At 52.4% G+C, this 13,783-nt stretch overlaps 2 protein-coding genes across 4 annotated transcripts in view; one reads left to right on the forward strand and one right to left on the reverse strand.

Moving 5' to 3' along the window:
- Positions 1 to 246: 246 nt before the first annotated feature.
- Positions 247 to 12,712, reverse strand: znf142 (zinc finger protein 142). 2 transcript variants are annotated; one of them, XM_035393852.1, is made up of 9 exons: positions 12,626 to 12,712; positions 9,961 to 10,076; positions 9,295 to 9,825; positions 8,220 to 8,465; positions 7,252 to 8,088; positions 6,432 to 6,609; positions 2,654 to 5,756; positions 1,966 to 2,071; positions 247 to 1,788 (listed from the first exon to the last, which is right to left on the reverse strand). In XM_035393852.1, exons 1-9 carry the CDS (start codon positions 12,628 to 12,630, stop codon positions 1,292 to 1,294), a joined length of 5,619 nt encoding a protein of 1,872 aa, XP_035249743.1. In that variant the 5' UTR covers positions 12,631 to 12,712; the 3' UTR covers positions 247 to 1,291. The 2 variants fall into 2 exon arrangements, with proteins under 2 accessions (XP_035249743.1, XP_035249744.1); XM_035393853.1 differs by having other exon boundaries at positions 9,961 to 10,188; positions 12,626 to 12,699.
- The window catches only part of LOC118214184 (mitochondrial chaperone BCS1), an 8,267-nt gene continuing 6,402 nt past the window's right edge, over positions 11,919 to 13,783 (forward strand). Inside the window, exons 1-2 of one of the 2 annotated variants that reach the window (XM_035393859.1) lie at positions 11,919 to 12,064; positions 13,404 to 13,783. The exon at positions 13,404 to 13,783 is cut by the window's right edge and continues 83 nt beyond it. In XM_035393859.1, the coding sequence (XP_035249750.1) occupies positions 13,547 to 13,783 (237 nt within the window). In that variant the 5' untranslated portion in view covers positions 11,919 to 12,064; positions 13,404 to 13,546. Of the gene's footprint in view, positions 12,065 to 12,643; positions 13,181 to 13,403 lie in introns of those variants that run through there. The other variant, XM_035393857.1, reaches the window with a different exon arrangement.

A 13,783-nucleotide genomic window follows, 5' to 3' on the forward strand; every position in this document is an offset into this window, starting at 1 on the left:
TTCCGACGATTGCCGACACACTGTGGTAAGACCGACTACTTTAAATTCAGGACGGTTGCATTTTACTGTAACAATAATGTCACATGCATGTTTCTTCCAGTTCATTTGCTTGCTTTTAATTTAATACTCGGCGCATTTAATTATTGCACAACTTAATTAAACGTGCATTCTAATAATTCTAATAAACAGCTTTGCCGCGGTTTCAATTCTATACGTCACCGTCAGAAAACACAGCCAATGCAAAAGAGCAGCTCTCATGATTTTAATTACTCCTTTTCCATGGATTCTCATAATACCCGTTTTCTAAATTCACAACAGTACCGTTAAAGAGATTATTAAGTCGTAAGTTACATTTAGTGCCAGTTTCCAACTTTGAATTCCCAGATATACAGCCAGTAGGATTCTACTCATGAATATTCACATCTAGCAAAGCATCAACTTCAACAAGCCAGACAATCTTACAATAAATACAAAATATGTGAGAAATAGACACATTTCAACTCTCAAGAAAAATGATGCTGAAAACAAAGGTACTAAATAAGATACTGATGTTATATGATGAAATGGCCTCTTTTGGGACTTAGCAAAGCGCTTTTAGAACTAAGCCACTGCAGGTCATGGTCATGAGCCATGGTCCAGACCAAGATCGGAACTGGAACTCTGTGTGAACAATATTCATACAACAAGTGGTATGAACTTTTCAGTGTGAAACATATTCAAACAAGAAGCACTATGAACATTTCAGTGTGAAACATATTCATACAACAGGTAGTATGAACTTTTCAGTGTTCAGAATTCAAAGAGTAGCACCTGAGAAGCACAGATCAATGAATGTACCACTCACTTCATATTCTTTACATTACATTACGAGTCAGGTGTTCCTGTCTGTAGCCAGGGACTTCTTGTGTACAATTTAAAAAAAATGAATGAATGAATGAATTAATTAATGAACAATATAAATGAGTGGATTGGCATGAAAATAATAATCGTCTTGAACAAACAGCAAGTTTTCATAACAGAGACAAAGATATCAGCTGCAACATTTCAGTGCTAGATACTGCCCTTCCAAAAAAGAGGTATACCATATGTATGCATTTAATGTGTTGTGTATGGGTGTGTATATTTATGAGTATTTATTTACAGCTTATTTACAAGATTTATTGCATTGTGTCTAAACCTGCAGTGCCCATGCAGTCACCCAGTTTAGAATATCACATTTGTATATATTTATATATATAATATATATTATAAGTACATTGGTACTACTATTAGCATATGCGACTGCAGGGCTCTATTGTCCCTCTCCCTGATTGGTCTCAGCTGTGTCTTGCCCCGCCTCTGGCCCCACCTCCCCGGGCCCCTCCCCCCCGGGCTCCAGGCGGGCCTCCTGCAGGGAGACGGTGTGGGGCCCGGGGTCCCGGCCCACGCCCCGCTCCACGCTCTGCTCGGGGTGGTGGCGCCGCAGGTGCTTGACCACCTGGAACTTCTGCTTGGCGGTGTAGGCGCAGTGCAGGCAGTGGAAGGGGTGGCGCTGGGTGTGCGTGAGGTAGTGGTGGCGCAGGCCGGCGGGCCAGCGGAAGGCCCGGCGGCAGACGCGGCAGACGTAGGGCCGCGCCTCGCTGTGCTTGCGCTGGTGCGTGCTCAGCAGGAAGCGGGTCTTGAAGGCCTTGCCGCACTCCTCGCAGATGAAGCCGCGCGCCTCGCGGTGCCGCGTCTCCCGGTGGATCCGCAGCGCGTCCGCCCGGTTGGTCCGGTACTCGCACTCGTCGCACGCGTACGGCTTGGCTCCTGCAGGGCGGGGAGGGGCGGGATGCACACACAAAACAGCCGGGACGTTAGCGACGTTAGCCGTTTCGACAGGACGGTGCGTTAGCGACGTTAGCCGTTTCGACAGGACGGTGCGTTAGCGACGTTAGCCGTTTCGACGGGACGGCGGAACGGCGGCCTTAGCGGACACACGCGTACCTGTGTGTTTGGTCATGTGGTACTTGAGCTGGTTGACCCACTTGCACTTGTAGCCGCACTCCGGGCAGAGGTACTTCCGCTCGTCCTGGTGAATCCTCATGTGGTACTGAGGGGGGAACAAAGACCAGCCTTTTCACTCCTCCACTCACAGCTCACCAGGCATCTGCCCAGGTAGCATTAGCACGTTAGCAAGAACACTTAGAAAGCCACTGCTCATATGTTCTCACATACAGAATAAAATATCCTTCCACCAGCTGTCTGTATCAATCATCTATCTCAACCCTATTTCTTTCCCGTTCTTAAAGTTACAGTTTGTAAGTTTGTTTTAGAACACCTCTGTTCAAATTTGGTTACATTTTCTTCATATCCTGACGGATCAATAAATTAAAAGCTCTAAGAAAAAAAAAAAAGAGTTGCCAGCTCACTTCTCTAACCATTCTGCTACACTTCCACCCATACGCCCTCCATTAACATGCAAACAACAAACCAGATATAACAGCCGCAATGAAACTGTGGAGTTTGTAATATTTTTGTCTCATTATCATTTTTAGAAAATCTTTTAAAAATTCTTAGTCAGGAAGTTAAATGTTAAAGTGAAGCTGAAATGTGAGCGGCTTGGGGTGCAGGAGGCGGTAAGGCGGTGTGCGGGACAGCGATCGATCGGGGCGAAGGGGGAGGGGGGGCCCACCTTGAGGCGCGAGGGGTCGGCGCAGGCGTAGCTGCACTGCTCGCAGCGGTACGGCTTCTCCCCGGTGTGCACGCGCACGTGCCAGGTGATCTTCTGCCGGTTGCGGGTGGAGTACTGGCAGTCGGTGCACTGGTAGAGGCGGGCGCCGCCGTGGCCGCGGACGTGCTGCTCCAACACCAGCCGGTGGCGGCAGCGGAAGTCGCACGCCGCGCACCGCAGGGGCCTGTCCTCCGGGGGGCCGCCCTCGTGCTCGTCCAGCAGGTGCTGGGCCAGCGCCTGCTTCTCGCGGGCGGCGAACGGGCACTCGGGGCAGCGCTGGGCGAAGTGGGTCCTGCGGTGCTCCTCCAGGGCGTCCCGCGTGTCGAAGCGGGCCCCACAGGCGGCGCAGCCCAGCGGCGGCGGGTGCTCCCGGAGCGCGTGGGCCCTCAGGGCGGCCCGGCTGCGGCAGGCCAGGCCGCAGGCGGGGCAGGCCGGCGGGCCGGCGGCCTCCCGGTGCAGCCGCAGCCGGTGCTGCGTCAGGGCGGTCTCCGAGCTGAAGCGGGCGGGGCAGAGGGCGCAGGCGTGCCGCGGCTCCCCCCGGTGGCAGCTGAGCGCGTGGCGGGCCAGGTCGTTGAGGCCGTAGCCGCTGTAGTCGCAGGACGGGCAGAAGTGGGTGGGGCGGCGCTCGTGCACCCGCCGGCGGTGCAGCCGCAGCTTGGACGTGGTGCCGAAGGTCCGCGGGCACAGCGGGCACGGGTGGCGGCCCACGCCGGTGTGCAGCGACTCGTGCGCCTCCAGGCGGTAGCGGCGGGCGGTGCTGAAGCCGCAGAAGCGGCAGGCGTGCGGCCGGGCGCCCTCGTGCTTCAGGGCCACGTGCTGGGCCAGGCAGCGCTCCTGCTTGCAGGTGAAGGGGCACAGCTCGCAGCGGAGGCGCGCCCTCCCGCCCCGCCCGCCCGCCGCGGGCCTCCGCCCCCCCTCGCCGTGGACCCGCGCGTGGCGCCCGAGGGCCTCCTCCGACCTGGCCACGAAGGAGCAGCGCTGGCACTGCACGTCGCCCGGCTTCATGCAGCCCTTCGCCTGGTGCCGGTCCAGCGCCCTCTTCTGGTGGCATGTGAAAGCACAGCTGTCGCAGGCGAAGCGAGCGGCAGGCTTCGCACCCTTCGCGCCCTTCGCGCTCTTCGCCGCCTCGCCTGCGTCCTCCTCGCCTCCTTCCTCACCCCCGTAGTCTTCATTGCTATCGTCATCCTCCTCCGTTTCCGCAGCCTTAGTCAGTCGCTGTCGCCTCGCGTTTTTGGCGACACGTTTTTTCAAGTTTTTCGCTGCGCAAGCTGTGCAATGCCTTTCTATGGTCGCCAGCCTACAGGAAGTAAAGGAGCACTTGTTACATTTGAATCTGTCCTCCTCTTTCCTGTATCCCAGCTCACCCTCTAAATTGGAGGACTCTTCGGCAGGAGCTGGCTCTGCAGGGTCCACTGAGTTAGCCTGGTCTGTGGCCGTTAGCTTCTTCCTGTCCTCTTCTCCCGGCACAGCAGGCTCCGCCCACTCCCGAGTGGTGGTGCGGGTCTCTGCAGAGCAGCTGGGCCTTTCCTCCTCCCTTCCACACTGAGGGGGTGCGGCTGCTTGTTCGCCGGTCTCGTTACCGTGGGAACCACACCCCGACTGATTACCCTCGGCCGCGGTCTCCCCCCGCGGTTCCGTCACGCCGCTCGGGCCGGGCGCGGGGGGGGGGCCCTCTCCGGACCCCCCGGCGGCGGGGCGGGGGAACCTGCGGCTCCTCTTCAGGAGGACGGGGCACTTCCTGAGCCGGTGGGTGTCCAGGCCGCGCCGCTGCTTGAACTGGGCGCCGCAGTCCTGGCACCGCAGCGCCGCCCTGCTGGCCGGGCAGGCCGAGCGCCGGTGCTGGGCGAGGGAGGCCTGGCGGCGGGTGACGTAGGAGCAGCGCTCGCAGCGGTACACGCTGCCCTTGGTCTGCACCACCAGCATCTGCACCCGCCCCTCCAGCACCAGCGCCTCCGCCTGCTCCCTGTCCCGCCTCTTCAGGGCCTTGAGGGGGGACTCAGGCCTCGGGGACCCCTCAGCCGCCGCCGCCGCCTCCGGGCGTCCCGGGGGAAGCGTGGCCTCCTCTTCCCCGGGGTTTCGGCTGGGGGCGGCCCCCCCCGCCCCCCCTCGGCCCTCCGCCTCGCCGGGAGGCGCCTCGCCCTCCTCGTCGCTTCGCTCGCCGCAGTCCGCCACCGAGGCGTGGTCCTCCTCTGCGTCCGACGGCCTTGGCGACGGCGCGGCGGGCTCGGCCCCTCGGGCGGGGAGCGATTCGGGGTCCCCGGACGCTCCCTCTGAAGCGGCGTCCCCCGCGCCCCCAGCCGCACTCTGCACACGGAGCGCATCCGCGCACCCCTCGCTCAGCATCGGGGTCAAAACCAAAGTGCAGCACTCCTCCTCCTCCTGCCCCGCCACCGATTTGCCACTCGCCGGAATTTCGGCGACTGTCGACTCTTGGTCGACGGCGACAGGACCGCCCCGTTTGCCCGGGACGCTTTCCCCTTGGCCCGCGGCGGTACCGGTACCGGCACCGGCGGCCTCCAAAACGCGGCCCCTCCCGCCCGAGACTCCCGCCGCCCGGCTGTCCGCGCGCCCCGCCCCGGCCGAGCTCCCGCCTCCCCCCGGCTGCGGCGCCGGCCCCTGGGGGCAGAAGCTGTGGGACGCGGCGGCGGCGGCGCTGTTCTCCCGCTCCCGCTGGGCGTAGCGCTCCAGCCACGCCGTGTCGCCGGGCACGTAGCCGTGCGCCTTGCGCTTGTGCAGGAACAGGCTGGTGCTGCTGAAGGTGCTGTATGCGCAGAGCGCGCAGCGGAACTCCCGCAGGCGCGTGTGCTTGCAGTTCTCGTGGTTGTGCAGCGCCTGCCGGTACTGCGTGCGGTAGGCGCAGTACTTGCACTGGAAGACGGGCGGCTGGCTCTCGACGCCGCCGCCCTGCGCGTGCTTCAGCTGCATGTGCTTGCGCAGCTCGTACTTGCGCTTGCAGGAGAAGGCGCACACCTCGCAGATCAGCGACTTCTCCTGGTGCCGCAGCTTGTGGCTGCTCAGCTGGTCCGCGCGGTGGCAGCGGTACGAGCACTGGTCGCACTGGTACCTGAGGAGAGAGCGGACGCACGTTAGAGAACAGGCTGAAGGGAAGGAAACTGGTCCTGTCCCTGATTAAGTCTAATTATGAGTTATGTACACATTATTCATTTATCAGTCGCTTGTATCGCACACAGGGCCTTAGATTTATGTGTGAAGTGCAGTTTTTTACCAAGCCCCGCTGCACACTCAGATACTGGCATTTTATATTTGCAGAAACAAAAGTTTAAATATGTACAGGCTTAACAAATACCAGCTTAAATATGCACAGGCTTAAATATGTTTAGACTTATATATGCACAGGCTTAAATATATACAGACTTAAATATGCACAGGATTAAATATGTATTGACTTAAATATGCACAGGCTTAAATATGTATTGACTTAAATATGCACAAGCTTAAATATGCAGCCTTAAATATGCACAGGCTTTTATATGTATAGACTTAAATATGCATAAACCTGAATATGGACAGACTTAAATATGCACAGACTTAAATATTTCTTGTCTTAAATATGATTTGCCTAAATCAATTCAATGTTTCTCATTCTGACACCGTATCAAAGTAGCTGAGATGATGGTCTCCTCAGACAACACCCTAATTCACTATATTGTCTCCCTGTGCATCTATAACCACCCCCCGCCCCCCGCCAAAAAAAAGAAAAGATAGCGGCCGGACTGACCGGAGGTCCCCCGCATGCTTGCGCATGTGCACGTTGAGGTAGTGCTTCCACTTGGTGACGTAGCCGCACTCTGAGCACATGTGGTTCTTGGCGTCGGAGTGCGTCAGCATGTGCTTGGAGAGATAGGTCTCATCCCGGCACCTGAAATTACACAGCTTGCACTTATGCGGCTTTTCACCTGGAAAACAATTACAGTCGGCCCGTTAAAAACACGCGTCAGTCACAGCGCTTTCTGATATTACAGACGTGACAGAGGGCAGCAGTGACCACAGTTACGCTGCAAAAAACAACCGTCTTAACAAGTGTTTTAGCCTTGTGTTTTGCCTTATTTCTTTCTCTCCTATAGAAAATATTAGCTTGTTTTAAGTCATTTTTTGCTTAACAAGTGAAACAGTCTCACCCCATTTGCAGTATTTTCGCCTTATTTTGCCAAAAATGTAATAGAAATAAGATTGTAAGTCTACACACTAAAGTGCTTGTTAAGACTTGGTCTGGTTTGGTTTTTGCAGTGTACTGCCTGTGCACTAAGGTTAGGGTTAGGGGTTAGGGGTTAGGGTTGGGGTTGCAGTTAGGGGTTACAGATTAGGGGTTAGGGATTAGGGGTTACAGGTGAGGGGTTAGGGTTAGGGGTTACAGGTTAGGAGTTAGGGTTTAGGGGTTACAGGTTAGGAGTTAGGGTTTAGGGATTAGGGGTTACACGTGAGGGGTTAAGGTTTGGGGGTTAGGGGTTAGAGGTTAGGGTTAGGGGTTACAGATTAGGGGTTAGGGTTATGGGTTTGGGTTAGGGGTTAGGGGTTTAGGGGTCAGGTGAGTCCCTCACCGGTGTGCAGGAGCATGTGCCGCCCCAGCACCCGCTTGTGTGCGGTGACGAAGCTGCACTGCGGGCAGCGGTGGATCTTCTCGTTGGCGTGCAGGCGGCCCACGTGCCCGTCGAACTCCACGGGGTTGAAGGTGGCGAAGGGGCAGAAGGCGCAGACCAGCCGGCGGTCGCCGGCGTGGCCCTGGCGCTTGTGGCGCTGGAAGCGGCTCTTGTTGGAGCAGGAGAAGTCGCACTGCTCGCAGTGGAAGGCCAGGTGCGTGCGGTGGTGCGCCTCCATGGCCTCCGGGCTCCCGAAGAGGGCGCGGCAGGCGTGGTGGCGGCACTCCACGACGCCGGCCCCGTGGGCGTCGGCCGCGTGCCTCCGCAGCTCCCGCCGGTCCGCCGCCTGGAAGCCGCAGCCCTCCTGGAAGCAGCCGAGGGGGCGGCCGTCCGGCGCGGCGCGGTGCGACTTCATGTGCGCCTTCAGGGCGCGGCTCAGCCGGAAGCCCTTGCCGCAGGCGGGGCAGGGGTACGGCGCCGCCGCCCCCGTCCCCTCCCCCTCCTCCTCCTCCTCCTCACCGTGGACGCCGGCCAGGTGGCGGCGCAGGGCGTTGCGCTCCACCGCGCGGTACTCGCACAGGTGGCAGCGGTGCGGCTTCTGGCCCTCCTCGCGCAGGAGGTGCACGCGCAGCTTGCTCTTGCTGGTGAAGTGGCGGCGGCAGGCGGGGCACTGCAGCCGCGGGTCGGGGAAGTGCAGGTGCATGTGCTCCAGCAGGTGCGTGCGCTTCTTGAAGCAGCGCCGGCACTCCGGGCAGATGTGCGTGCGGAACATGTGCTCCGTGCCCTCCGCCACGTGACCTTTTTTCGTGCAGGGGAGACGGCGGGTCAGCGTCGAAACGCCGGCGCTCACTTCACCGTAACTTTTAATTTAAACGAAAACGGACGCGACACGGGTGAAAAGCATGCTGGGGGTACGAAATGAGACTTACATGTCGAGTGGTGGTCTTCTGGGCCTGTGGCAGCTGCGGTCCCTTCCCTCTCCTTCTCTTCTCTTGCTTTCTTATTGATGTGTCCCTCCTCCTCCTCCTCCTCCTCTTCTTCTTGAGGCTCATCGGCCGTGGGAGGAGTGTTGGTCTGGGGCCTTTTCCGCCTCCCTGGTTCACACGGCCCGTTCCCATGCAACTCTGCCCCTCTTGAACGCACCTCCATTTTCTCTGAGTCGTCAGCTTTCTCCCCTGAGTAACAAGACCATTTACAGCAATGATGTGACCCTGGAGTGCAATGCACATTCACATAGCTACTAGCATACAGCACATTCTACACAGAATATCTACTAGCATACAGCACATTCTATGCAGACTAGCGACTAGCATACAGCACATTCACATAGCTACTAGCATACAGCACATTCTATGCAGACTAGCGACTAGCATACAGCACATTCACTCAGAATAGCTACTAGCACAGAGCACATTATACACAGAATAGCTACTAGCATACAGCACATTCTATGCAGACTAGCGACTAGCATACAGCACATTCTACACAGAATAGCTACTAGTATACAGCACATTCTATGCAGACTAGCCAATAGCATACAGCACATTCTATGCAGAATAGCTACTAGCATACAGCACATTCTATGCAGACTAGCTACTAGCATACAGCACATTCTATGCAGACTAGCTACTAGCATACAGCACATTCTATGCAGAATAGCTACTAGCATACAACACATTCTATTCACAGCACTAGCACAGAACACATCATAGAACACATTCTCAACTACTCTCTGGATGCCCAACAACAATGATGAGTTCTCAGCATGTAACATAAATGCTTAACTTTAATAACATACTAAATTCTGACTTCAGACCACTTGAGAGTAATGGCATTAGCCTGAGGTTAATGCAGAAGACAATTTGCTGGAGAAGAAATGCTTGCTGTGCATATTTTCTCTGCAAGACAATGCAGTCATTCCGTTGGATGAAATTTCAACACTGAGACATGTAAGCACAAGGCAGTAAATGGAAAGGCCGGGCGTAAACAATAAGGTCCTCTTACCTTCATCACCAGCGCCAGGGGGGTGACTTGTCCGGCGGTGCTCGCCCAACTGCTTGGCATTTGCCGTCGTGAATTGGCACTGGGGGCAGTGGAAAGGCACGTGGTTGCGCCTGTGTTTCTCCATCTCCTCCCCAGTGCGGAACGCCAGGCGACAGGAGCGGACTGCACAGGGGACGGGCGTCAGAGAGTGCGCAACGCGCAGGTGCGTCTGGTACTCCCGCCGGTCCGCACCGACGAACTGGCAGCCAGGCTCCGAACAATGCACGGGACCTGGGGGCTCCACCGGATGGCTTCTGAAGTGTCTCTTTAACGTGCTGGGAAGCGGGAAGGTCTCATCGCACCGCGGGCACTTGTACAGGTCCGAACGCGTCTTTACTGTAGCCTCCTCCGGCGGCGACAGGCGCGGCGTGCAGGAAGTCGAAGCCGAAACCAGGCAAGGATGAGACGAAAAAAGATTGCTGTCGGGAAAATTCTGCCGGCACTTCTCACAGTGGTACAATCCTTCGGTCTCCAGTGACACGTCTGTTAATTCTGTTGAAGAGAAATGACAGGTCCGTCACTAAACACTGCAACAAATTTTAAACAACGCGCTCATTGCTGCCGTAATAGGTCCCGTCAAAAGCGTATGTATCTGTGAACGCTGAAGTATAAGGGTCGTGGTATTACCTATTGTGTCACCGTTGACAATTTTTTCCAGCAGTACTTCTGTGGCGGTGCTGTGATCCACAGTCTCCACTGAGTTTGTGTCCATGGCTGCTCCGGAAGATTGCTCGTTTATGGTGCTGTTGAGGAAAGAACCTGGAACTCAAGGGATCTTATCTCCCACAGTGCGATGATAATGACCGTTGTGTTGGGCACCCCCGAATTCTTCTCTTTTCTTAACATATAACGGTACTTCACATAACACAAAAATAAGAGTGTTTTCATTATACAGTAACATGACAAATAGATAGCTACCTTTGTCCTAGAATTATTTCTTACTGTAAAGAATCCCTGACTTGTTTACATTCTGGACAGATGTGACTGCAATGTGAATCTATCGCAGTTTTCGTCGCAGCACTTCCGACACAAGCAATATCAGGAGCATTATCCTAAAATATCCCATTACCATGAAGAGTGCCTGTCCCGCTTGCATATTAATGTGTTACCAGCCAGCACAATTAGACGATACCAAGAAATGCTATCTTTGGGGGGAAATGGCTATATGCTGTCACTGTCATGGTTCCATATTCCGTTTGCTACTCGTCGTGGTTTGTACTAATCGACGCCTTTTGGGTGCTAATCGGCTACTCAGCATCATTGTTGAGGAAACTGAGTGCTTATTCAGGGAACTGAGTGTGGTAATCTTCAGAACCGCCTGAGGGCGCTCCGACATTCCCTTTGATTACGACTGATTGTTTGCACCTGACTGAGCGAGTTTATATACGCTCACGTGAGCTCTGTTCTTCGCTTTAGTGTCTATTTGCGTTACAGTGAAAAGCTCTCTTAGCGAAAGTGTGGTAAGGAAAAAGGTATAGGATTTTCTGAATCTAGCTTTTGTTCTGACTAGTAGTAAGACTTCGGTCCTACTAGTCACCTAGCTTTATTCTTTATTTCCTTAAACGCCTTTTTGCCTTCCTCATCACGAGGCACCTTTTCTTTCGCTTTTCTCCAGACTGCACTGCAGTCTTTCTAAAGTTCACTCACTCCTTACGCCTCCGTTTCGTTCTCATGTAGAGACGTTTCACGGTGTGATCATCTCCCTTAGGAGTTGAGTCATTTCTTTTCGTTACCCCCTCTTTAAGTCTGTTTATAATGCCATCATAGCGCAGAGTGTTTATAACCATATAGCGCTGCACTCCCTTACAAAAAAAGAAGAAAAGAAAACTAGACTATACGTGAAGTCTGAATATAGATCCACTGGTCTGCCTTTGACAACTATCGGACTAAACTGCCTACTTGGGGCGACATAGCTCAGGAGGTAAGACCGATTGTCTGGCAGTCGGAGGGTTGCTGGTTCAAACCCCGCCCTGGGCGTGTCGAAGTGTCCTTGAGCAAGACACCTAACCCCTAACTGCTCTGGCGAATGAGAGGCATCAATTGTAAAGCGCTTTGGATAAAAGCGCTATATAAATGCAGTCCATTTACCATTTACTTGAGTATACTTCATGTACTGAAAGTTGCAGAGAAGTTCAAATATAAGCCTAAGTGATTAAGAGTTCAGAAGTGAACCTAGTATCCATTCTTATTTTAAGAACATATGCTATGTTAGTGTGCATATAAAACTTTGCAGGCTCCAACTTGTCAAAGTTCCCTTTAGCCTAAAATTGGTTATTCAATTAGTAGGCCTATCATATGATATCATGAGACATCCCACCACTCCATCATAAAATTCAAGGAAGAATCCCTACTTAGAAAACTGAAGTGAGCCTCAGCCATGATTTTGGCTTAATTAAACAGACTGTACAGGCAAAAATGTTATTTTTGGGAGAAATCATTGAAAATGCATGATGATAGGACAACACCTCATTCCTGATTTCTTTATTTTTTTATTTTTTTTTTGTAAGGGGTTGCGACGCTATATGGTTTTAAACACTTTTCGCTATGATGGCATTACAAACAGATTACAAGGGTGACTGATGAGTTATTTATTTATTATGAATAGTAGGTTTGATCGAAATGCAGTAGCTTACCAGGATATAGCCTTCCCCCCAAAAGTCAAGATGGCATTTCTCGACATCGCCTAATTGTGCCGCCTGATAATACGCAAGCGGGTCAGGCACTTTTCAAGGTAAGAATACATTTTTGACAGCGCTTCCGATATTGCTTGTGTCGAAAGTGTTGCGACGAAAACTGCGACAAATTCACATTGCAGTCACATCTGTACAAAATGTAAACAAGTCAGGGACTCTTCACGGAAAGAAGAAATTTTACGATAACGTTACCTAATGCATTTTTACGAGCGAGCAAAGCTTTCTAGGCAATGTTGCAAGAAATATTTCTGATTTGTCCTTATCAATAAATATAGACAGACAATGTTGTCCTAAAAATTCAAAATTAAAAAGCGAACAGTGTATTTATCTATTAAGTTAACAGACAGAGCCGGCTTGTCCAGCGCTGCATATTCAAAACAAATTAGGACCTCCTGCGTGAGCTTTCGAGACTTCTGTCTCTGATAAACAGCGCATTTTAGCTAGCCGTCAGATCGCGGTTTAAATCGTTCACTTAAGAATACCTTTCTCGGAATGAAAGCTTTGAGAACAGGTTCACACAATACGTAAAAAATGAGAAGCCTCTTAAACGCAACAGTTTTATCAGCCGTAGGTAGCTGAATTATTGACAGTTTACTCACATCATTCCGTATCAGCTTGTCTGAGTCGCCATTTTTTGTTTATTTTTGGTTTGAGTGGTGCGCAGCATCAAATTCCTCCACTGGACAAGTTTGTCCACAAAATGCCTTGGTAGCAAACATATAAAAATAGATATAAACATTTAAATAAGGTATCGCTCTTTTAAAACATTCGTCATAGCTGTATCCCTCCGAAATTAGTATATTTATGACATTTTGCGATTTTTCCCTTATACGTAAGAACTATAGTTGGTACCTTTTTTTCTATCGGACACATTTAACTGAAGGACAGCGGAAGTTATTAGAGGTCGCCATGTGATTTGTCGGCTGAAATATGATTCAAAGCAAATAGCTGTGTCCAATGCAAAGGCTTGGTAGGATGTCACACAAAATAACATGTACAGTAAATTAGCAAAATGTGTCTTGCAAATTGTATACATTCCAGTCATAGTCAACCGTGTGGCGTATGTGTATGCATAAATTAGGAACCCGGACAACATATAGCTGGGTCGTTAGCCCGGTCGAAACTAGCTCGTTTTGTCCGAAGTGGCATTATAGGTGAGTAGGCAGCTACATTTTTTGCATAGAATCGTTTAGTCGGTGTTACAAGATGATATATGTAACCTATTGAATAACTCTATTAAAATAATCATAAGCATGATATCTACAGTGGATAATTTCATTGAAATACCATTAACTTTACGAGGAAAATACTTGCTAGATGTAAAAATGCTAAATAAAAAGTTCTGTTCTTTCTTTCGTTTTTCCCTCTGTCTGGCAGGTTGTCCAGTTACTTATTGTCTGTGATGGCTGATTTCAGCTTGCCAAACCCCTTGAACACTTATTTCTCTTAGTGTAAAAGTTTGATTCAGGTCCATCTGTTCAGGGCAAAGGTTTTTACACCATTGTGTACCCTTTAAGACCATGCCCCTTTCAGACTTCTTGGGGGCTCTGAAGGATAACCCCTATTTTGGGGCTGGCTTTGGGCTGGTGGGGGTTGGCACGGCACTGGCGTTAGCCAGGAAGGGGGCTCAAGTTGGCATGATATTCTTTCGGCGAAATTACATGATCACCCTGGAGGTCCCCAGCCGGGACAAGAGCTATCATTGGCTGCTCAGCTGGATCACCAAACACGCCCGCCACACACAGCACCTGAGTGTG

The sequence above is a fragment of the Anguilla anguilla genome, chromosome 15 (genome assembly GCF_013347855.1).
Source record: "Anguilla anguilla isolate fAngAng1 chromosome 15, fAngAng1.pri, whole genome shotgun sequence".
Taxonomy (NCBI): domain Eukaryota; kingdom Metazoa; phylum Chordata; class Actinopteri; order Anguilliformes; family Anguillidae; genus Anguilla; species Anguilla anguilla.

Excerpts from the sequence above, each read along its gene's own strand:
- znf142 (XM_035393852.1), bottom strand. Across the intron at positions 8,466-9,294 it reads CCCTGGCGCTGGTGATGAAG|GGGAGAAAGCTGACGACTCA; the intron begins GTAAGAGGACCT and ends CTTGTTACTCAG. Across the intron at positions 8,089-8,219 it reads AGAAGACCACCACTCGACAT|GTCACGTGGCGGAGGGCACG; the intron begins GTAAGTCTCATT and ends GCACGAAAAAAG.